Source organism: Gobius niger, assembly GCF_951799975.1.
Source record: "Gobius niger genome assembly, chromosome: 20".
NCBI lineage: Eukaryota > Metazoa > Chordata > Actinopteri > Gobiiformes > Gobiidae > Gobius > Gobius niger.
The window spans coordinates 15,000,355-15,024,982 of NC_136871.1; the positions used below are offsets into that span (position 1 = coordinate 15,000,355).

Consider the following 24,628-nt stretch of genomic DNA (forward strand, 5'->3'; position numbering starts at 1 on the left):
GGCACTTTTTCATTTTGGCCCTCGGAGACAAAAAGTTTGGGCACCCCTGCTTTAGATTTTGCTTTAGTGAATATCTGATACCAGTGATTGGCCTTTGCCACTTGTAAATTAAAATGGTCTCAGTTTATATGTGTTTACCCAAAGCACTTTACAGCAGGGAACCACTCACCTATTCAAACACCAATGTACACAGACACTGGAGGCGAGGTGGGTGAAGTGTCTTGCTCAAAGACACAACGGCAGCACGTACCTGTAGAAGCCAGGATTTCAACCCCCGACCATCTTGTCACGAGACGACCCGCTCCACCATCTGTCGCCACTTTTATTACCAAACCAAACACCCTCACACTGGACATGACACTTTATTTATTAGAATGATTTCACACTCTCATACAGTATTGACCAACCAGAGCCTTTTTCACAGACCTGGTAATAACAGCTACATGAGATAACAGCTGCACTTAATATAAAACTAAATCAATCGAATATTGACAATACACTCAGTAAATGATTTACACACATGGCCAGTTTTAGCGCAGAGCTACAGAAGATACTTACAAAAACATTGTTAATAAATAGAATATAGTTTGAATGTCTATCATTTCTTTTAACTCACAGAATACACTGTATGAAAAATACATTTAGGGCCCCCAGTGCACAGCAGTTTGGTCTACAATTTCAGCTGGAATAAGCTCATTATGCTTAATACTGAGAGGGCATGGACAAAAAGACAGCAAAGAAATGTAACATACAAAACAGTGTAAATTATGCAGACTAAATGATGTGTAAGAAATACTGCCCCAAAAAGCAGAGAACATAAAAACATTCAGTTTGCATACTTTGCAGCATTTTCCTTTCCTAGTTCTGAAACAAGCAACATTTTTTTTAATCAAAAGTAAACATTTTAATGTTATATTTTATTCGCTATAACACATGGTTTCTTGATTTTATGTTGAAAACTGTGGCCCAACGTTTTGAGAAATTTACTGAAATAGAGTAGAAAGTTGGTCAAATTTCAAATACATCCCAAAAATATATTCACAGCAATATAGGCCACAAAGTCCTTTCTCATGTTGATCTACACAACAAAATAATAAAATGATAATTTTCATGTAAAGAATGGATCTTTTCTGAAAGACCAAAGCACACAAACTTAAACAACAAAAATAAAAATGGTACAAGTGTGAGACCAGCTCACACCAGTGTCCACACTGCAGCAGCCCTGCCCTGTTCACACTCCTCACTTTCAGTCTAATTACATAGTGCTCACATAAGGGTCAAAGTTTAAGAATTGTAAGGGGGGAGTTGTTATTAAGTATTCAGTAAGTTATAAATATTATTAGTAGAGAAGTTAAAATATTAGTCTAAAACTCATCTTACTCAAGCTACAATCCACACTATGTACAGACTAATGCTCAGGTACACCTTCAGGAGACAATCTTCCTTCAATTTAACAATTTCACTGCAATAGTTTTTCTCAATAGCTTAAAAACAAATAAGACACTGATGGAATGAACTTCGGCTTATATGTATGTGGGTGAATTACACATTTACAGACTTAAAATAAAGTTAAAACTAGTCAAATGAAATAGAATATAGACCTGGTCATGTTATATCTTTGAGGATAAATAGATACTAATGTTATGGTAATGTGAACATGTGTGAAAGTGTTCTTATCGGCCTCTCTGCTGTAGATTCAAGACTTGAGCTTTTCACTCACAACAAGTCTGGAAGTGGGCTGTCACTGATAACCCAGCTGGCTCTCAGCATTCAAAGACATGCACACATGCATAGGAGCTACATTTTCTCTATCTGATGAATACGTCATAGTCACAGATGAATGAATGACTGATTTAACTCTATGCGGTATGTATTATTCAGACTATTGTGTGACATTCATATGGCAAGCCATTGAGAAAAACTGTGACCCTGTACAAACCTATCAACCTCTTTATTTATAGGGATTTAAGGCTCAAGATGTTCATAAAGTGCTTCATACAACACCCGGATCCTCTACAAAAAGAGACTTAACATAATTCATGTGACACCACTGCCAGTTTCTCAAAAGCCCTCAAATTTACTTTAGCCCAAGGTGCCTCAAAACACTCGCTACATTTATCGTCTGCAGCAGGATGACAATTACCAAACCTACAACTTCCATTCTTTCCAGAACCTCAACGTGACATCTTGATCATTGTGTGTATTTTGATTAAAGTCAGTTTGCAGAGGCTTCATTCCAGCATTCGTCATTAATAGAAAGCACTTTAAAGTTGTCTAACCAATGTTTGCTTGACAGAATGTTTAGGCACTCCCATTCGCTACAGCTGCGCTCTACAGTTTATGGCCTGCTTCGGTTATTAAATATATAAAATAGAAACTAACTGAGGAAATAACGGCTAATGAAGCACATTTTTTGCATTTCACATGAACACATTCAGCAGTGTGTGTTAATACATTTCAAATTATGACATATAACATCAGTACATCACATAATGAATGAGCAATAAATTACCTCTTTTATATAACTGTTCTTTATATGTATGTCAGAGTATAAAATAGTAATTTAGTGTTGTATATATTCTGTAGAAAAGTATATCTGGAGATTTCCATGGTTACTAGGAAGAAGATAGTAGCATATTGTTGTTATAAATAAACTTGAGCGTGCATGACAGCACTGGCCTTGGACAAACACAGTTCTCTGGTATCTGCAGGGACAGCAGAGGACTTGCCAAGGCCTTTTCACACAGTGGAGCTCCAGTTTATCATTCATTCCAGTCATGTTCTGCTGAGGTTGCAATGTTTTGTTTTTCTTTTGAGGTCACGCTGTATCAACATTTGAGCATGTTTTGGTGAGGTGTGATTGCCTGTGATTGGTCATATCAGACGAGGGTGCCCGGGTCGGCGCTGGGTTCTTTAGGAGAAGTGTCCGGTGCATTCTCCTGGTACAGAGAAAACTCCATCGATCTGCAAAAGGGGAATGCAAAACAGATCAATAGCGTCGTATAAATAAGAGACGAGTGTAAAACCACAGCTGAACAAGCTATTAATTTGCAAACATCAAAAGAGTGAAGTAAAACAGTACTCTATTGCATAAAATATGCAACATGCTGGGTATCCCTAGCTCCCCAGGTCGTATCAGACCAATTTTAGCAAAAGTGTGAAACTGTTTGTCCTGTTTGTTATCACACACTTCCGTAACCCAACAGTCTAATTTTATATTAGATGGATTCATTTACTGTTAAAATAAATGGCACTCAGTGGTATGCAGACTATAATCTCTGACGATTTTAAGGGTGAAATGTGTTTTTTTGCAATACAACTGACCTTCCCTGAAGTGGGTGCCCATGGAAGCTGGCAGACTGGGTCATATGAGGCCTGTGGCTGTTGGTAGGGTCACCCTGAACTGATTGGGCCTGGTGCACCAGAGGGTGGGGGTGTGAGAGGCGAGAGATCCCTGCTTCATGGCCTTTAGATGCTGAAGGATACCCCAGAGCGTTCCTAAGGTACCAGTCCCTCAGCCCCTCCAGTGCGAGAGCCTTATGGAGACTTCGTGTAGAGTCTTCTGGGGTGGGAAGAGAAAACTGTGGGGGTCTGCGAGTGAATGGAGGCCCCAAAAGCTCAGCCTGGTAAGGATGCAAGTTGGGAATGGACGATGTGGTGGCTGAAGAAGGAAGGGGTGTCTCGTAGGCCGACAGTAGTAGCGCATCATGCTGCAAAGGAATAAATGGACCACAAGATTTGGTTCTGGTAACTTTGACCCTGCGTAGTTCAGCTTGGGACCCTCGTAAGACCAAGGGGCTAAAGGGAGGCACAGCACTGGGGAGGTGCACCTGTGAGTGGGAGAAGCCATTGGCATGGGACTGTGGTGCTGCAGTGGATGTGCGAGGAGATGACGTGTCCCAGATCTTGCCTGTGGACTGATACAGCTGCTGCATCTTCTGCTGTTTGCCCCAAACATAATCCATCAGCTGCTCATTGTATCCTCCGTTCCCTCTGCCACCCATTGACAGGCGCAGCTTTGCCTGTTCAACAGAGCTGTCCCCATGTCTTTCTGGACTAATGCGCCGCAGTTTCCCATCAGTGAGTGTCTCGGAGCTCTTGTATGGCCCTCCTCTAGGGGGCATCCCATTACGAGGAGCAGGATCATCAGGCAGACTGGACCTGTCCAGCAGGGCCTCTGAGCTGTTACTGCGCCTTGCCCGGGAGCTGTAAGGGCATCCTCTCCGCTCCGCTGAGGAGCCCTCCTGAGCTAGTGGGATCATGTATGGTACATCCAGACTGCCAGACCACTGCTTCAGGCCATTTCCTGCTGATCCATCCGACCTGGTGTTTAGGAAAGCACAACAAAAGGGAAAAATGTTAGCTGTTAATTCATTTCTTTCTGTTTAATTTCCTGTACCAGACTTCTTGTCTCGTCTGTAGGGAAAATAATGTTTGCCCCATAGAGTATATTGTGAAAGCAGCAGCAAAAAGGGGTATCCCATTTTATTATATTGTTTTTGAACTATAAGTACACACCTGGACTCATCACCTGGCAAATAGCAATGACAATAGCAGAACGTAATATATTGTGGAGACAATTGTGTGACAGCAGCTGGCTCTGATGTGCATTTACGTTAATATTAAATTGAAACACAAAATTATTCCTGTGGGGGGATCTGTGGTGTGACACAGAAAATGATTACCTGACATGAACACTGATCGGAGCAGTTCGAGCCAGAAGAGGAGTCGCAGGAACACTTCTTCCCTCAACATTTGATGCACTTTGGGGTAAAGAATGGGATGGGCTGTGGGAACATTAACAGAGAACACACGTTTCATGTGACTGCACTGGAAACTCTGGAAAGGAAAGGATATAGTGCACAGTAACGTTATTTCAGATGAACTGCAGCAGTTACGTTATAGTTAAATATCTTGTTTGCTTTGCCCTTGATTACTAATGTGGGATTCCAAACTGTGCATAAGGCATAAGTGCATTTATCATGCATTAGCCTGGAGAGATTACCTGACAGAGCTTGTGGCTGAGTTTCTGCGTGTCCTCATCTCGTAGTAAATCTCAACTGGCGACAGCTTCCTGCTGATTCTCTGGTCAGGACTGCCTACGGTGAGTCCAGGCTGTGACAAAGAACGCTGGTCTGCCACCACGCTGGGAGAAGACTCTTTAGGGGAGAAAAATTATGTTAAAAGATGCCAGCTCTGGAAGAGAGAAATAATTGTTTTCACAGGCCCAATGTGCTATTTTGAGCTTAAAACTGACATGTGAATCTTTATTTTTATCGCTGTAAAGTGCAAATTAGTTTCCCCAGCCGGGTGAAAATGAGGTTTGAGTTGTTGGAGTAAAATGGCTGGGTTATAGGATATGAACTTATGCTTTTGATACCTAATGCTTGCTAATTATTACCTAGATCTAAATAGTATGTATATAGTAGTAAAGAATGTATTTTTGAACAGCTTAAGATTTAAGCAGTTGCTTTCATCAATGATGTGCGCTGGGATCTCCAAACTTTATATTGGACTTTCTCAGGACTCAACAGATTTAATTTCCTTTTTCAGGGTCAGTACACACTATTACACAGGAACATTTCTGTAAATGTGCCAGGGTTAATTATAAAGCTAATTTTTAACTGTATTCGCAGGCACAGCTTGTTTAACACTATCTTTTAGTGTGGTACTTAAAGTACTGTATGTGTAAACTTAAATCAAATTACCATTATCATGAGATGTGGAGTCGGACATAGAGCTTGTACTCTCGGAAATTACACTTTCTTCTGCAAGAACAAAACATACAGGTTACATTACTCATTAGCCTTGCCAGCCATATGGGATTCTCATTCACTTAAAAAGAGCGATAGTTTGTAAGTTTGGCTTGTTTTCAAGCTGGAGAAAAATTGGTAAATAATTAGTATTGCGTTTACCAGTGTGACAGCCTCGGTGAACTGTCCTCTTGTTTTGAGCATTTCTGTCTAATTCTGAGTTCCGGTACAGCGCCCCAGTGAAGATGGTTTTCATTTGCTTCCTTTGGGCATTTTCATCCTGTTGTCAAGGGACAGTGGTTGGCGTTGGACTTTAGAAGCACCACAACTAGCTAAACTCAATTGATATTCAAGAAGTTGACTCACCTCTGTCTTGGTGTCGGCTGAGAAGTGAGTTCTCCGCTGCACCGGTGGAGGTTTTTCTCCCGACTCCAGGGGGAAAACCCGAGGTAGCTTCCCAGTCAACTCCTGCAAAGGACAGCAATAAACCTCCAGTTTATAAAATACTTTCAATACTGCTTTATCAGCGCTAATCTAATAAATTACTGATCTATGAGGGATTAACTAAAGTGCTCTGCCTGCAACCATTCCTGTTTTTTGTAAAGAATAGGAAAAGCGTGTATTCTGGCTGGCCAGCAATTATTGAGAACTATTTTCATTTGTGTGCCATGACAGAGTGCGCTGGTTTACAAGGCAGTATACTGGAGAACCATATACAGCCTTTTCTTAGATAGGAACATTATAACTGCCTGTATATGTATTAAGTAAGGATTAAACAACGAGAAGCCGTGCATTAGACGGTTATAATGCACGACGCGGAGTCAAGAACACCACGACGCTCATCCAAACTTATTCATGTGCATAAACCCAATTGTATTGACTGCTCAGTGTCACTGCTTTCACATAGTACAATAGCTTTGTCCAATTATTGTTGATCTATATTTTTATAGGGACTCATCCACCAAATCCAACTAAAATATAACTTCGCCACTGTTTTTTCAATCCTTCTCTCTATTCTCTTCCTACTCTACACTTTCTACCAGGACCCAATCCTGGGCATAGGCAAACCAGGCGACCATGGCCTGTAAAGTTTTTGAGCCCTGAGGCTTGTTGGACTCAGTATGCCCAACATGTGATGATCAATCTGAACTTTAACATAAACAATGTTGATAGCGTTCTTGGTTACAGCACCTCAAGGACGCAGGTGTGAGGGGAGGTTGTGAGCGCACTGGGCTACACAATCACACTGACGTGCACCTCTGACGCACTGAAGCACACACATCCTCCTCCATTTAAATAACACTGATTCCATTGAGTCTCCTCTGTGTGCGGTGGGGAGAAAGGCAGATCCAGAGTGCATCCTCCACCACCACACATAACTGTTCTGCCGGCTCCTGGTGAATATGCAGCCCACTCTGTGCTGTTCTGCGCACGGTGGTAAACACCAAAGTGGCATATGTGCATATGCTTTAATGTGTGTGTTATGTTGGCCCTAAAATGCAATGTTTTGTGAGCACCCCCATGGAAGAGCTTAGCACCAGTTTCGGCCGTCACGGACAAATGGCGCTGAAAGGGGAGCGAGGGCAATGTGTTCATCTACTAATGCTAATTAAAAGAGCTTACTGTATGTAGCTCAGTGCCTATGGCCCCGCTAACGTCATATGTTTTGCGGTTGTCCCACACTTAATTCTTTTTGGGGTGGAATATTTGTAGCAATTTCTTTTGTATCCAAGAAGAATATTTGTGTTACGAATTGTGTTACAGCTTTGTTTGGGGCTGTTCCACCAAATCCTTTTGTAACGGTGCATCAGGCCAGTGCAATAGCTATCGTAACATTACTGGCAAGACGCTTGATTCTACTCAACTGGACAAAAACAGCTCCACCTTCTTTAAAGTGCCTGATGGAGGAAGTCATATCTCACTTAAAACTAGAACATTTAAGACATACAGTGAATGGCTCCCTCCAAACATATTACAAGGTCTGGCAACCGTTCCTCAATTTTTTAAGTCTGATTTCAGTATAGCTCACATTTCTTTCTATATTTTCTGTCTACGATATTGCGTCATGTATGTAACCATTTTATTTATTAGGTTGACAATGAGCATCATTAACAATATCACTAATGCTCAATTATTTGATGTTTCCCTTTTGTTTCATCTGTCTTTGTCTTTTTTTGTGAGCACCGCCTGCTGTTTTATTGTTATTGTGATTTGTTTTTATTAAAGATTTGAATAATGCTGTATGTAGCTGTGACGGCTCATTCAGGAGTGTCATTTGCACACAGGCCCGCGGGTTTTTCCCACCTGGAGGAGGTACTGCCCTGACCCGAGTGCTCAGTGCGGCTCGGGCGACTGTTTGCCCAGAAAAAGCAATGGTCCGTAGTTTCTCGAAAAACCCTGTGCGCTTCACCAGAGGTTCATGCTTCACTTTTCTCTGTGTCGTGTGCACGTTCAGGGATGTTCGGTGAAAATATCAGCATTTATGTCACGGTGACTATGAAGAAATATGCTAAATTGTAGTACTTTAAATTCGTTCCACTATTGAAGCGTCATCCCGCACCTCTCTCCCTCTCTGTTCCACTTGGAGCAAACGCAGATGCTTCTCGTTTGTTCATATGCAAAATACCGAAATACCGCGGGTTTTTTTGACACGTATGTACATGACAATAGCATACTACAACAGCCACAGATTAACCATGTTGTTTGGAAAAGGCTTTTTGACAAAAGGTGTTAAGAGTTGCAACTATGAACAAGCACTTAAAGCATCATAAATAAGCTGTAGTGATAATAATGACATCTTATACTCACTGCCTCCTGCAGACAGACTTGCTTGAGTTCTACCACTCTGCTGTTGAGGAGAGCCTCCAGAGCTTGTTTCTTTTGCTGCAGGGCTGTAAGCCTCTCCGCCTGCAGCTTGCCATCCTGGCAGCCTTGAACATCTGCACCGCACATACAAAACGCAACAATGCAGTAAGCAGGGATTTTTAGGCGAGCAATAGAAGATAAAAGAACAAGGGCATGAAAAGATCTAAAATTATAATCCAATCCTCTGGTATCTGCAATGTTCGTCACTGCCTCTGTGCCAGTGCTAAGATTATCTGACAGCTGGGGTGACAGCTTGTTAAGAAGATGCCTTCACAGCTGTTTATAGCACTTTTTTTCTCTCTCTCTTTTTGCTTCCATTGATACAAATGCTTGAAGTATTTTGAGCTTGTCTAGACACGTGAAGGACACTCTCACCTGGTGTCCCCAGACCCATGGGCGTCATCAGTTGAGCTTTCACCTCCATGTGATGTAATCCTGGGGCATCAAGCAGTTCTCTCCCGGCCACGTTCTTACCTGCTCCAAAACAAAGGCGTAAACAGTTCAAGAGAAGCGCAGAGGTGTTGTTTTTCTCTCTCACTCTGACACTAACCTTGCAGTATCAGCCATATTGGTGGAAGTGTGGTGGATGCGCATTTGCAGCCAGTCAGCAGCAAATAGATAGAGATGTAAAGTTTAGATGAATCCAAAAGGCATCAGGGATCCCCTCGCTTCAGCTTTTGGTGTTGTATGACATCTGAAAACAAGACAAATAGTAATAACAAATACTAATAATAATAGGTTGACGTTAAAAAACAATAAAATGCTATATAAATATTTAGAGTATAGATATTGGCCTAGTTTTTAGTCAATGGAGCCCGTTTTCATCAAATGGCAAAGATACAGCACTCTAAATTGCAAAGTAACAAGTAATAGTACCTACTGTATCACTCGTTACCAGCACTTATTACTCATTAAAGTTTCTATATTTTGTCTTCGAAGCCGGCAACGTGTGCATAATAGATTGCATAATAGATTAAAGCCCTAAATTTGGTTCAGACTCGATTAGTCACAAATTAATTAGCAAAGAAATAGGTCTACTTTTTTTTTTTCATCTGTCAGTTCAAATACAGTGTGTCGACCACAACTGACATTTCGGCCAAAATTATCATGTATTTGAAATGAGAAACAACATGAGCTCAGTCGTCAATATCAAAATAAAATCAAACTCCTATATATCCACGTGTGTGTCTTCAATGGTGTTCTGTGTTCTGTTCTTCAAATCAGTGCCACGTGGGCTTTAATTAATTTATTTTTTATTTTACCTTTATTTAACCTGTAAAGACTGATTAAGATTCATTGCATGGTAACCTTTTTGTGTTATTGAACCCTTTATAGGGCACGTGACTATTTTTGGCAATTTCCGCACTCTTTACATATGGCCTCCCTGCTGCACATCGGTAAGGTAAAAGGAGCATGTAGTCTTCACTCAGCCAATCAGAAGAGATCCCCCTACATCACAGATCCCACTAATGAGGCATTTGACCAATCAGCAGAGACGGGTCACGCTCTCAACTTCCTGTTTTCTCTGAAGTCTGAAAAAGTCTGGCTAAATTCATGGTACATTTCTTTACTTGAAAACTAACCCTGGTAAGTTGATGAAACTCACACATTTTATTGGTGAATAATTGTGCTAAGTGATGATGTATGTGTTGCTTTTGGAGGGCGTACTGAAATACAGTAAGTGAAATTACAGCATGAAAAGGGAAGGCGCCATATTTGATCATACTTAAAACTTCACTTAAAACTAAAGTTAATTAGTTTTGCCTGTTGCACCTATTATTCATACTTACAGTATTTTCTTGACAAAAGAACCAATAAACCCTAGGACTATGTTGTTGCCAAAGATTATTTTTAGTAAAGTTTTCAGGCAACAATATTGGTGACTGACCGCTCCCACTGCACATCACAAAAACTCACGCCTATGACAGGTGTCTCCTGAAGACCAGCACCCCCCGAGACCTGACAGTACTTTTTGTATATTTTATATACAAGCTGATGCATAAATGTTCGAACCAGCAAGCCCCACAGGTCTTGAGTGAGTGTATAGTTCCACTCAGGGCTGTGGGTTCAAGGACTAGAGGAGCTCAGAACGGGAACTATCAGATCCCAAAACGAAACACTTCATTTGGACAATCAGCTTTCTCTGTACAAGGCCTGGAACTGTTTACCCACTGACCTGAAGGGAGTGTCAAACTGGGTCCTTTTCAAACACAAACTTAAATTTAATCAGAGGTCAGAAATGTGACCACTGACCGTCTGCTCTGCTGTGTTTATATAGTGTGCTGTTTTATTATGATATGTGTTTTAACTATGTATTGTTTAATTTTTTTTCTGTAAAGGCCCAACTAGGGACGGACATTGAGAATTAGCTTTGGCTAAAATGTTGTAGTATGTAACATGAGTTTATGTGACATACTTGTCCCTATTCAAATAAACTTAAATAAATAAATATATAAACCTTTCTATTTTTTTTTTACCCCTTAAAGGACAATGAACCAAATATGGCAACTTGGCTCACATTGATTTTCTGCATGAAAATGAGAATTGAGAAAAATGTTACAACAGAAATAAACTTGCGTTATGTCCCCCAATAACACTCTATTAGGTATCTAAGTATTTCAATAAGTGCCCTTTAAAGGGTTAAATTGTGTTTTGCCTGCAGTTCAAAAGTTGTCCAACAGTGCAGTTATTGCAGCATATGGATAAAGCGTTTGCATGGTCAACTGTAACAACATGAGGAATTTTCTCACATTATGATCCAAAAAGCCTCTCCTTCAATGCCCAACAGAAGCATCTCAAAATAGAAAGCCTCTGGCAAAAGGCCTTGCTCTGAATGTTGAACACAAATGGCTGCCATGAAACTGGCATCACATTGAGATGATGCCAACTGAATAATGAAAGTCTTTTACAAGAGGAGAGAAGATACCAGTACTCAGGTATGTTCATCATTTGTCAATTCATTATAGTTTTCATTTTTATTGTTGATTTTATTCATATAAAAAGCAATTGCAACAACAGCATTTAACATATTAATGAAAAGGAGTAGAAAGTAGTCACTTATAATGTCTGCCCCCTATCAACACAAAATCATTAACAGTTCCAGTTCATTTGAGCAGTTTCATGCATTATCAATTACAAGGCATATTGGTACTTCGCAGTGTCATCTTCTTTGTAACACGAATGGACTTAGGAGTTTTAATTTTACAATCTTATACAAACTTATACTTAAATCCTACTGTTCGTCAACAATCAGTAATAAACAAGTTGTCAGTCAGTGAGTCACAAGGTTGAAAAGTAAAGACTTGGGCAACTACCAAATCTGAACTCACACATTGGTGTCTTTGAATGGTGGGAGGGAGGAAGCAAAAATGTTTGGAGTGCACCCAAAGAAACAAATGGCATGTAGACACAGAAAGCAATTTTTAACATTGTTGCAAAACCCACAAAATGCTGACTCTTTTATGATTGTTTAGCGTTAGATTAATAGCCTTAACATTCACCTGCCTTTACAGATTCCAGACACCAATTCAAGAGGAAAGTTATGAGATCCATGCTCACTTAAAGTAAAGCGGTCTCCCATGGTGCAAGCCCTTTAACCACATATTGTGCCAGCACCAAAACAAGAGAAATGCTGCAAGAGAAAAAGTACAGTAGTATTGCCATTCATTACGAGGTCCGACAAATGTATTTTACTGGGATGTCAGACAAAGGTTTGACTCCTGATATTTGTTTTGAACCGCTCACTGTTTGCTCTGCCTCAGTTAAATCCCAGTGTGCTTGACCTGTCCTTTCACACCGCCCACATACAGGGTCAGATAACAGCTCATCACATGAATGAATTCTTATTCCACTGGTGTGTGGTCAAGTAAATCTAACGAACGGAGAACTTTCACTTGGGAAAGTACAGAGTTTTGAGGTGTTTCTCAGTAGCTGTGCCATAAAACTGTAAATAGAAAGTGGACATTTGGCATTCATGTGTGTGGATGGTCGCTGGGCAGCTGGAGCCAAAAGGCAGTGGTACCTCTTAAGAATGCCTTTGTCTAAAAGGCCCTCACTTTTCATTTGGACCAAGCAGGCTTCCTTCCTGTAGTATAGTAATAATCATATAAGACACTACACAGAATAATGCAATAATACATTTCTGTTTGATTCATACTACTATAATTATTTATTTAATTTACTTGTTTCAAATGAGCTTTGACTGTACCCCGTTTGTGCCCATGAAGCAAATGCTGTGGCAAGCTATTACATGCCTAGTGTCATTCTCAGCTTTCTATTTCATTTCCTTGATTGGTGGATCTAAATTGCTTGCTGTGAAAGTGCCGATGCCACAGGCTCCATGTGTAGTCCGACTAAAGCCTCACAGGAACCGATCGGCCTCATGATGGGAAAGACACAACATGCATGTTTTATAGGAACTAGAGGGAAAATCTAGAAGAGAAAATCATCAAAATTTGTTTTGTCCCAGCAAGATTTTTCTTAAATGAAAACAAAAAACTCCCAGATAAGCTGTACTTGTACTGTACTTCTTGGCACAGAACTGGAAACCATCTTGTGTATCATGGCTCAAAGGACTAACTACTTCATTGAGTGCTGTGCTCACCCAATAGTCCAACATGTATAACATGTTAGCACCACATTCTTAGTTAGTTTGTTTGAATTTAAGAATAAAAAATCTAATGAAAATCATTCACTAAATCAACATTTTGTCACTCAGCTTAAGTAAGATAGATCCACTGATTTATTGTAGAACATCTGGGGTGCAGATGTGAAGAAGAAGTTACAGGTTCAACGACAAGTAACCGCCTGCAGCACAATCTGTAATCTGCAAAGTCATGCATTGTGGCATTAAAGTCAGTGGCCTGGGAAACTACATTAAATGTTGTATGGACCTATCCAGAAAAAGAGAAGAAATCACTTCACTTACTCTTCAATCACTTAAAAGCAAATTAACACATTGTTGTAATATGCAGTAGTATGGGTCTTCCACAAGAATTAGACTATTATCCTTATATTTCAAGTAGTATTGCCACTGCTGGTAAAACCACATAGTCACTATAACAGTTACAACACAATTACTTTAGGCTCAAACAGAAAAAGTCCTATTTTAGACCACATGACAAAAGGAATACTTTGTGGCCATGTTGACTGAGTGTAATTATCCTGTCATTAGCCCTGTAGGGCTGCTTAAAACATTAGCCCAGCCCTTCCTGTTCATATATACCACACATGCAAATCAATCGAGTACTGAATATTCAGAGCTGAAGCATTGGTCCTATAGACTATCATGTCCCCCTCCTTCCTCCAGAGACATGCATATTTGATCACAGCATTTGTTGCGCTGCTAAATTCCTAACGGCAACAGTTTTCTAACCAGCTTTCTGTTCCCTTGATAAACACGATGCCTTCCAGCTTTTAAAAAGATTCACGCTCTCAGCTGTCAGCTTTTATGGGACCCGAGAGTCCTGGAAACCGGCTTCAGCCGTCAGCGTTTATGGAACAGATGTATTCATGACCGGAGCTACACTTGGTCCTATTAAGCCTGTTTCCACTTTGTGCTGTTAATGTATAGATAAATAATATAAGATCCAAACTGTATTTGAATCGTTCTGCATAGTCTCTGTGACGCAGCTGTCAGACACAGCAGCAGCTGAACCACCTCATGCTTCGAATGGACAGGTGTAACTTTTGTGGACAGTTGTTTACACAGCTGTCGTTGTTGTGCACTTTTACACATGGTCATCAGTCTGGGGTAGAATGACGCAGCCTTAAAAGAGTTTCCCAAAACAGCTTCATTTCTGTGCCATTTTATCAACATACAGTATACCCTCATCTATGACTTATTTTAATTTGCATCAGGGGAACTTATTCTGCTCTAATTTTACCCTAAAGGAGGAAAACATATGCTTCAGGCAAAGTCTTTGTGCGTATGGATATTCTCTGGTACTTCTGTACCTCCACCTGAACGTCAAAGATCTGTGAAGGGCTTAGAGAAGGTCAGCTGATCCCTTCTGCACTAATATCATCTCTCTCCTTGTGCCCTTTATATCCATGAAATACTGATTTATAACACGCTTATCAGCACCACAGAATGGCTTAGAGCTCTCACTGGCCAATCCTGTTGCAGCTACCAAGTATCCCTTTGGCCTTGGAGCTCACCTTTGCTTATTTGACAAAAGGGTCGAGGGTAGAAAACAAAGTGGCCATTGCGATCCACCTGGCCTGTGCAGAAGCAGGAGGGGCCAGTAATAAAGATAGGAATGTGGCAGGAACATCCACGAGGGATTATTTCTATAGGTTTTCCTTTGTTCAGAAACACCTGCAGGGATATCGCACTGTTTGTTCACCTTTCACTAATATTTACTTAATATTTAAGGCAATGTACAGTATATCATTTTGAAATGAACAAATTGCTATTTCAACTATAACTATAACTACTATTATAACTATTTATCATAAACTGTAAATCTGAACATGTAATGTAGTTTGTGTGTAGTAGTAATATTGCCACGATACTTCTAGAATCCAGTACAAACAAAAAGTTGCTGGTGAGCAAAGTAGTGCTCAGAGTAGAATCTCCTAAGTCTTGGTAATGAAAAGGAGTGTCACCTTGTTGGAGCTAATGAATAAATTAATTACAGCAGACTATTGTGGAATGTGGGTCGGGGTATTTCAGGAGAGGTTAGATGAAAACAACTGGGAAAGTGATGTTAGCCTACTAGCAGTTTGCGAGAGTCTGTGAAGAGAGGGGCAAGACAACAATTTACAAGTAGATCCAGTTCTGAATCCAAATGGCATTGGCTTTCTCTAACACTGTGCAGTCAGGATATTTGCAAATGCTCTCCGTGACTTCAAAAGCCTATGGTAAATTTATGGCAGAAAAAATAACAGCAGCAAATGCTTCAGATCAAAGATGAAAGCCTTTGTGAAAACAATGAGGTATTTCTCACATGCATCAAAGGTATTGCTCTGAACGCTCACACACTGACCCATTATTTGGACCCAATGGGCCTATTGTCAAATTTATTTCATTAATGAGATCATGAGAAATCGGATTTAAACACTCGTGCGTGAGAATAAAATCTGCAAATGGCAATTCCCCAACAATGCAACAGGATGAAGTTTCCCCTGTTTCCAGATGAACGCGCTTACGTTGCTTTGGCCTGATTTGTCTAAACGGACATTAGGCTACATTTTATTTTGGGGTAATGGTAGTGCGTGCGAGTTATGGGGATCGTACAGCCTTATGTCAATGCAGCATGTGTTCCCCACATGTATCTGCACCGCCTTTACAAACAGTTCCATCATAGGGGAAGAAAAGGGATTAATTAAAGAAAGGGACTCCATCACAGGTGTGCCAGTGACTAGACACGATGAGAAAATGATTAGTATGCGGCTACACGTTAAAACGAGCATGCCTGTCAGCCTATAGTGTTGATCACTCTGGCGTTAGTGATTACAACACAAATGTCAATCGGATCCACACTGCTCGCCTTTTCGGAATCGGTTGATTCAAGATTACGCTTACCAGTGAGCATGACCGAGGGTTTCCAAGGTCTCCATGGTCCTCTGTGACAAAGCCCGGGCTCGGAGAAAACAATTCCTGCGGAAAACCATGCCGTGGTAGATGTATGAGCTTGGCAGAACAAATTAGCCAACGTCAATTTTGAAACCTATAAGCAGCCGCTCCTAGTCTTGTCTTTGCATCCCAATTGTTATTCAGCAGCTGCAGTCTATAGACCTCCGCAGCGGAGCCCTGCGCATCTCAGCACAGCGGCTTTCACTGAGAAGAAAGCTCTCCTTCTGCACCGGATGAGAACCCTCCGCTTTACTCAGCGCACTGTCACAACAACGCCCCTCCCATGATGCTACATGCCTGATGTGCACCGGCCACCAACCACACCAGCGACAATAGTACTGTATGTGCATCTCCTCTCACTCACTCTCACTCTCTGCTGGATTGTAATATGATGGGAAATAACTTAAAATGACAAAGAACAAGACTAATGGAGGACCCACTACCAGTCTTTGCTTTTTTGGTCTTTTCCTTTTATCACGAGGACTTGGCCTTCAATGAACTAAGAATAGCAACAATGTTGCACATAAATGCCTCCTCAGAAAGAAAAACCACACGAAACCACGCGTCAATAAAGTGAACAATTTGTCATAAATTCCTTGACCTATTTTCATTGGTCCTAAGTCTGTTTATGGTATGTGTATCATATTAAGTATATTAAGTATCATGTAGCAAGACTTTGATCTTTGGATTAAAAGGTCCAAAACATTTTATTAAACAATGTATTGAGAAATACCAGTTTGTCTCAAACAATAACATTTTGAAATTCAAATAGTTACAAAACATTAAACTCTGTTCCCACAAATCTGGGTTAAATTTCTACACATTTACTTGAGGACACCCAAGATCATGAATTCCCCCTCAGGATTACATGGATCATGAGGGGACAGCAGAGTAAAACAGAAATATCCAAACTATTTACTCCGTCATGTCTAGCACCTGTTCACTTTTGTATGTACACAGTAGACACAAGTGAAACTCTTATGTTCCCTTTGTATTGATATGAAACCATTTAAATCATGTATACAAAAGCATGTCGATGAAGAATAAAATTGTAATCACTTTTCTGCTATACTTCACTACTTTGAGTAGTAGTCTCTCCAATAGGACACACAAACACACACATGCAGTGTTTGTGACAATTAAATCAACAATGAAACAAATTAAACAAATGAGTGAGATACATTCAAGAGCAAATTATTTTAACCTATAACAATTATGAGCAAATGCGATATTTATTATAAAGCAATGAAGACATATTGATGACCAAAAAATGACTTTATGGAACTTTTTAGGTGAAAAATAACTTGATATTTGTGTGCATTTGATCTTGTAGTGACCCAGCGGCTTTATGAGTGGTCAGCATGACGTCTGTGCTCTCCAAGTCAGTGGCCTCTACATTGCTCCAGGACCAATTGTTTTCAGGGTTTCTTGTAGGGTTTCTCTGCTGATGGAAACCACCTACATGATTCCATCCAGAAACCCTAAAAATCAATTGCTCCTGGAGTAATGCAGAGGCCACCATGATGGAGGGTAAAGGCACCATGCTGACCATACAGCCACTGGGTCACAAAACAGGAGAAATATGCACAAATGTTTTTTTTTGTTTCCATAAACAAATGGGGGGAAAAGTTCCATAATACACCTTTAAAGTGATTGATTCCTCAAGTAAAAGTGTTGATAAACCCACAAGTGATCGTGTCCAAAGGAGAGGCCTTTGACACCAGTCATCAGCATAAATGAGGTCTGACAAAAAATACATGTTTGCATTTTATTGTCACAGCTCTGGGAATGCCATCAATTCTGGTACCACAAATATTCAAAGAAAAAAAATGGCACCAAGTTCAACAAATCATCAGGTCTCGGTTGTTCAATACTTTCATTCACAAAGCATTCTACAGTTTGTACAAATAGTCTCATTCTTTTTAATCAAGAATTCACACGTGGGTGCCCGCTCCAGTATTATTGGGTTTCTGCGGAGTACGGCCTGGGTTGGTGGTACGCCGTGGCATACAATGTATTTGTCCATGTCCAAAAGCAGATTTACCACATGTGTGATGGAGTCTAGACGTGAGGGATGAGCGTCATACAGCGGGTGTAGGGGCAGCAGCGGGTGTCTCTGTACTGAGATTTTATAGTTGAAGTCTGTGTCAATTTGCACCGTGGTATCTGCCATAGCAGACAGCTTAGAACACTGCACAAGCTGCATCTGCGGGCCCTCCACCATGATGGCGTACCACAAGATGGGCAGCGCGGAAGAACGTAAAGTGTCCAGCATTTTCATGAGATCGTGTTCTTTGTTTAGATCACTTGGTTCATCTGCCAAACTGTAGATTTGTGTAATCTGTAGTGAAACAAAAAAAATATTATAAAATAAGCAAACTTTTAAAAAAAATCTTCAAACTATTAGCTAATTGCTAACAACTTACAGTGGGATAGTCTTCCTCTTCATCTTCTACTTGTGTTTGTGATCTGATCTCCTGTTGATGTGAAATAAGCACATTTTACATGGTACAGTTCAATCATCACATAAGCAGATTGTTACAATCTGATTAAAACCATAAATTGCTACCATCAGCTAAAAGTGAACTTACGAGATTGTAATTATAGATGCTATTGTGGTGATCTTTGACAGACACTCCGTTCTGCTGTCCATAAACTGAATTATTTAACTAAAAAAGAAAAACCTTTAGGCATCGTCTATTAACACCAGTTGTGGTTGCAGTTTTCTGACAGCTCACCTGCATAGATGATTGGTGTTTTCGGACGTTTTGTTTCTTGCTACTACTGTTCTATTAAAAATAAATAACAGTCTGAAGTAGTAAACTCACTAACAAGAAAGGACATGTGTATAATATACTTACTGTCTGTGGATCTTTGTCCTCGTCCTCATCTTCACTTTGTGGCACTCTTTTCCTCTTTCTGCTGTAGGTATATTGGGGTTTTGTTCTGCCCCAGATTGTTGCATCGTCAGCATCTCCCCCAAACTGAGAAGGTAACAAGTGTCTCTGTCCAGACAAAGCAAGATTTTATTAGAAACAAAAAGGTTTGACTGAGGAGCTGCAAATTCATACCATTGCTTGTCTTTGACATTGACGTAGCCGACACTTCTGTCTTTTTTTGTTGCTGCCGCCAAATTTGGGCTTGTCTATACAGAAATCACAAGTGCCACAATCTTTCCTTAAACATGCTGGACATTCTCCACAGGCGCGTCGCTTTCGCCTCTTGTGCCACTAAAAATAAGCAACAATTATTCTCCAAGCGATTTAACAAATCCTCATTCAAATCATTTCAAAATACACTGTCCCAACATGTGCAAAACGTGCGCCATAACCAGTAAATCATTACTTACCATTTTGCCTTCAGTTTCCTGCACACTGACCCTGGCATGTCTTTTGTGCCTGCTCTGCCCCTTGTCATAATTTAAATTTAGGGAAAATTTGTAGTCAAGGTAAGTAATAGTAGCTTAAAGAGGACTCAAGACAACAAAATATAAATCGCCTTTCAAAAGAGAGACTTTTACAGTGCACACTCTTTATGTTGCATGGCAACTCACCTTCCTGTCCTCTACATTGACCCTGGCACTTCTTCCCTGTTTTTTCTGACGTGTGTCTACACACTGGCAGGATGTTCAGAAATCGTGAATGAACATAGTAATAACCTTCAATGTCGACAACACTGGGTGTACAATCACAACAGTGAAAAAGCACACTGCTTGTGTTGTGCTACAATCTTCTCGGAACTAATGAAAATGTATTTGATCTCATCTGATAGAAAAGTCCAAATGACACTCACATCTTCATCATCGTCACTTGACATGTCATCATCTTCGTCTAATTCCATAGGGGTCGTAAAGTCCTCAGGTTCTTCACTTTTAGTGTTTAGTTGCTTGGTCAGAAGAAAAAAAAACAGAATGAAATTAATACAACAGAACCAAGTGTATATACATATATATATATTTTAGTATATTACCTGGCAATGTGTAAATTCCTGCTGTTAAATGATAAAATAAAAAAAATAAATACAAATGGAATAATAAAACCAAAGATGAATTAATACAACAATATAATAACTGGATAATACTATAACTAGTTGTATATCTAGAAACTTACAGAGTCTTCTTCAGGGTCAATATTTGGCTTTGGCGTTATAAAGCCTCCAGGGCCCTGGTAAAAGTCAAAGATGCTTAAGCAATGTTAAACATACTTCAAAGATCATTGTATAATCTTTACCTTGCGAATGGGACATAAGCATTTACGTTTCCGACATGTACGTTTCCGAGATCCCGGTAACAGTCCTTTACAATTACTACAATGCCCACAGTTCACTTTATTGTGGCATCCAGCACATTGTCCACACGGAATCCACTGTCCATGGAAAAGAAAATAAGTCACTTATGTTCGCTATGTGAATTCAACATTGTTCAGAAGACAAAATGATAGTGTTTACCTTGCGAAAACGAATTAATGGATGTTCTTTTGTCTTGAAAGCTGTTGAAATATAAGCAATTTAAAACATTATAGCTTCTAAAAAGTGAAATGGCTTAACTAATGTGCTAAAGTCTATCTATATCTGTTTTGTTTTTTTATCCACAATATACAGTAACTCGCACGTGACTTCTGATTGGACTTTTAACCGAAGCCTCATTGTGGTTACAGAGTGGTCTGGTACATAATTGGTTAGTTTGGAAACGTAACTGTTGAATCGAAGAGTGAAATTCAGAATCTAGTGAAAACAGCAGAAAAGACCATGGGTGCATTTAGCCAAGTCATCCCACACCGGATATTTGAACAGGCTACAATCAGACAGGCTGAGAGCATCCCGTCTGACTCCCCACTTGTGCTGGAGTCAGAAAATGAGAACTCTGAGCGGAAGGACCAAGCACAACATCCCACTGAAGGAGGTCAGAACGAAAAGAGACTTTGCAGTATGTTGCACATTCAATGCAAATGTTTTGTTGTCTTATAAAGCAGGCTCAATCAAATCTCTACCCATCAGCTTCAAGACAAAAACACCTATTGTTATGAACACAGAAGTGAAGTCTTTACATCCAATGCAATGTTTTGACACTAATACATAAATACGGTATAAATGTATTTGTGCGAGACGCTGCGAATCTGTGTAACACCGGCCTTCATCTGAAAATCCAGTCAGAAGTCACACGATGCATCTGTGCACTTTGGCCCAAATTCCCCAAAAAAGAAACAAACGTAACACAAACTTACCCCAGCACGAAGGACAGAATGGGTTCTTTCTCTGTTTATCATACCATGTTCCAGTAAATGTAAGTCCGCATCTGGAGCAGACTCTTTGGGCGAAGATACCATCAATATTAGCACAACCAAAACCTCAAAGGACTATAAGTTAAAGCAGTAATAAACTCACAAAATGCTGTCGGCCGGTCCAAATTCTCCATTAATCGAAGGGAAATACAACGGCTTTGATGATGTGGGGCCTGGAAGTCTGATTTTGTCATCAGGATGCTCCCTTTTGTTATCGTTTGGTGGAGGGGTTTCATTTTTTATTTGAGGCAGCGTTGGGCTGGCAGCTGGTTTGGAGCTCACAGTAGGAGTGAGCCTGTGGTAAGAGTCTGGGGTATCTGCTCCCTCTCCTCGCTCGACAAAACTGGAATCAGACGTCTGATCGGCAACCAACTCCGATGCGGAATGTTCACGGGGCTTTCTCTAAAGAAAATGAACAGACATTAAACATACTCTCAGTCTTAGTGCTTAGCATTTAAGAAAATTCTGTACCTTCCGCCTTTGTAACGTTAACCGCTGCAGACCATTTTTGCTGAAAACTCCTGATTTGTATTCGAAACTGCTCAGGTCGCGGTTCATCAGAATGGACAGTTCTATTCGACTTCGTGCCCTGTCACCTTGTGGGCTGTCAAAGAAAGCGGTAAGTAAGTTAGAATTAATCTATTTTAGTATTAAGTAAGTGTGAAAATCGTACACAGTAAAAAGTAGAAATTACAACTAACATTTTGTTTATTTATTAAATATCTTACATGATTCCAACTCCAGCAAATGTATCTTAGTCAAAAGCCCTATTCGCACGGGATAAGCATTATCTAGGGACCCCATATAATAAAACAATTACCCCCCGACGTCTGCTTTTTATTTAACCGAAGCCTGAGATTCTTGTTGAAATTGACATCAAAGCGCTCCTTTCTGAATTTGTAAAATTAACTTTAACCAGAATGAATTTGGGGAGCCTGCTTTAGTCTTTTACTATGAACAATTCTCCATAAATTGTGTTTAACCATCGTTGGTTATAATATAAATGTGTAGTTGGAGTGACATAAACTCTGAGCGCAGCCGCTGGGCTCTCTCTAAAGCGCATCTACATGCAGAACACCGCGTGGTTTCTCTTCGCATTTTGCCTTTAAAAACAGCCTTTTACTGCTGCTAAAAGACCAACATGATGCAGCTAACATCGTAGCTGAGAGCGCATGGACTTTGGATAAAATACACGAAGCCTAGAGAGCAGAAGGAGAGGTGAGAGAGGCGAAGGTAAGCCACCAACTCTGGAGCATCAATGACGCACGCTGGAACCCTCTGTGTTTCTTACACATTAAGCTGAAAATTAGCAAAAGAAAGTCTAATCACGTGCCGCATCCTCCCCGTTTCTCTCCTAATCACAGACATGCCTATTCGCATTGGATTAGTTTTATCACAGGACCTCGGGGTTCAGCAAAATATAGTAATTTGCGGGGTAATTTTCAAGTGGTAAATCACTGACATGGCGCATCCGCACAGGATTAACATCAGACATTCTCCGTGATTATTACAAATCGCATGTGGTCCCTCGGTAAAACTAATCCTAGGAAATAGGACTTTATCGAACAATAAATGCTGTGTTTTTCTTCCTCTGCTTTCTACAACTCTTGTACAACTCAGATTAAAAGAAAAAGAACAATCACTTTGCTAACACTCTTACCTCATGTAGTAAACATCACTCTGTCCAGACCTCGTACCGCTCTGGCGAATAGTTTCCTTGCGCTTCCATCCTTCTCCCAAAGAGGGACACTCTTCCCATCCCTCATCATTCCCTCGACACTGCTTGCGGCGTGATCTGATAAGAACGATAAAATATCAATAAACAAACCTCAAAACAAAAAAACAAAGCTGCAAGGTTTTGTCATCAACCTACTGTTTGTGTATTCTTCTGAGGCCCTTCTCACTGCCTGCAACACTCTCACTTCTTTCACTCTCCCCTGCAAGGCTGTCTTCATCTGGATCTTTAGAACCCAAGGCACGTGGCTCAGCGGAAAACTCAAAGCTTTTGGCGTCCTCCTCCTCGTCGTCCTCCAATGGTTCAAACCAGTCTATGGGCTCTTTATTTTCATCAGGTTTTTGCTCCTCTTCGGTTTCTGCTTTGGTTTCGGTTTCTGAAGTGACCAGTTTGTCTGTATCCGGGACACATGAAGGAGGTTCTGGCTGTTCTTCATCAACATGTTCTGCTGCTTCGGGGACAGGGCTCTTTGGCTGTTCTTCCATCAGTGCACAAGGTCGAGATATGACTACAGTGCCTTCCCAGTGTAAAATGGTCAATATTCTTGGCCATTTAAGTGGTACATTTCTGCAATCTCAGTTCAGCATCTCCAATATGTCTTCTGTTGTTATTTGTAGTGTGTTGTCCATTGCACTGCCTGGAAAATATCACCATTTAGAATGAATTGAGCTCGCACAGGAATGACAAGTCAATCTTCTGCCCAGGTGTGAAGGTTATCCTCAGTGAAATGTCAGTATTGTTTGTTTAAAAGCAACACAATCATACTATGTGCACGGTACCGCTTATTTACTAAAAAATGTTCCCTTTAAAGCGAAGGTTTATTCATAACAATTACACGAGACCGCTGGTTTGCCAAGACGTTTATACATTACATTTTCAGGGGGCACAACTCGTTAGCTTTAGCTAGCTGTCAAAACATGACCGAGCTCCACCAAACCACGTATTCAAACAAAAGAATATCACACCGAGTGCATGTGCCATGTATGGAAAGATCAATGTAGTAAAGATCACCGCTCAAAGCTTTGGTTTGGGGGTGCATGCACGAGCTATGGTTAGCCAGTTTCTCCACTCGTGCATGAACGGGTAACGGATTAGCAACCGTTAAAATATCTAAAATGGCTCTTCTGTGACAAACCACACTTGCCCGATGAACGCCTCACTTGTCCCATAAAAACCCCACATTTCAGTGAAAAAAACATACCTTCAAAGCCTCCGGTAACTCATTTTGCACACATTATACTACTGAGTCGGCTAAAGCGGCTAACGAGCTAGCACGCAATTAGAAACGGTAACCGCGGAAGCGAATGAAAAGCAGTTACACCAATCAGGCTCCTCTCCGTGTCATTCATGTTTGTTCCTTCCTGAAGCCGAGTGTAAATATACCGCCCTCCTCATTAGACAGTGCACGCTGATCATG

The 24,628-nt window shown here is 40.6% G+C and overlaps 2 protein-coding genes across 2 annotated transcripts; both read right to left on the minus strand.

The window, feature by feature from the left end:
- Positions 1-1,186: 1,186 nt before the first annotated feature.
- On the minus strand, positions 1,187-16,472 carry ccdc120b (coiled-coil domain containing 120b). The gene is made up of 11 exons (XM_079578570.1): positions 16,147-16,472; positions 9,169-9,312; positions 8,994-9,092; positions 8,562-8,692; positions 6,120-6,221; positions 5,916-6,033; positions 5,709-5,768; positions 5,006-5,159; positions 4,686-4,787; positions 3,325-4,323; positions 1,187-2,964 (listed from the first exon to the last, which is right to left on the minus strand). The coding sequence occupies exons 3-11, from the start codon at positions 9,040-9,042 to the stop codon at positions 2,880-2,882; spliced, it is 1,800 nt and encodes a 599-aa protein (XP_079434696.1). The 5' UTR covers positions 9,043-9,092; positions 9,169-9,312; positions 16,147-16,472; the 3' UTR covers positions 1,187-2,879.
- A 1,357-nt stretch (positions 16,473-17,829) lies between these two features.
- Positions 17,830-24,550, minus strand: mbd1b (methyl-CpG binding domain protein 1b). Its single transcript, XM_079578473.1, has 17 exons — positions 24,409-24,550; positions 23,350-23,844; positions 23,137-23,271; positions 21,948-22,080; positions 21,580-21,878; positions 21,420-21,502; positions 20,644-20,684; positions 20,427-20,561; positions 20,307-20,360; positions 20,167-20,187; positions 19,990-20,082; positions 19,269-19,427; positions 19,059-19,202; positions 18,936-18,986; positions 18,789-18,866; positions 18,624-18,674; positions 17,830-18,538 (listed from the first exon to the last, which is right to left on the minus strand). The coding sequence occupies exons 2-17, from the start codon at positions 23,694-23,696 to the stop codon at positions 18,074-18,076; spliced, it is 2,289 nt and encodes a 762-aa protein (XP_079434599.1). The 5' UTR covers positions 23,697-23,844; positions 24,409-24,550; the 3' UTR covers positions 17,830-18,073.
- Between the last annotated feature and the right edge of the window lie 78 nt (positions 24,551-24,628).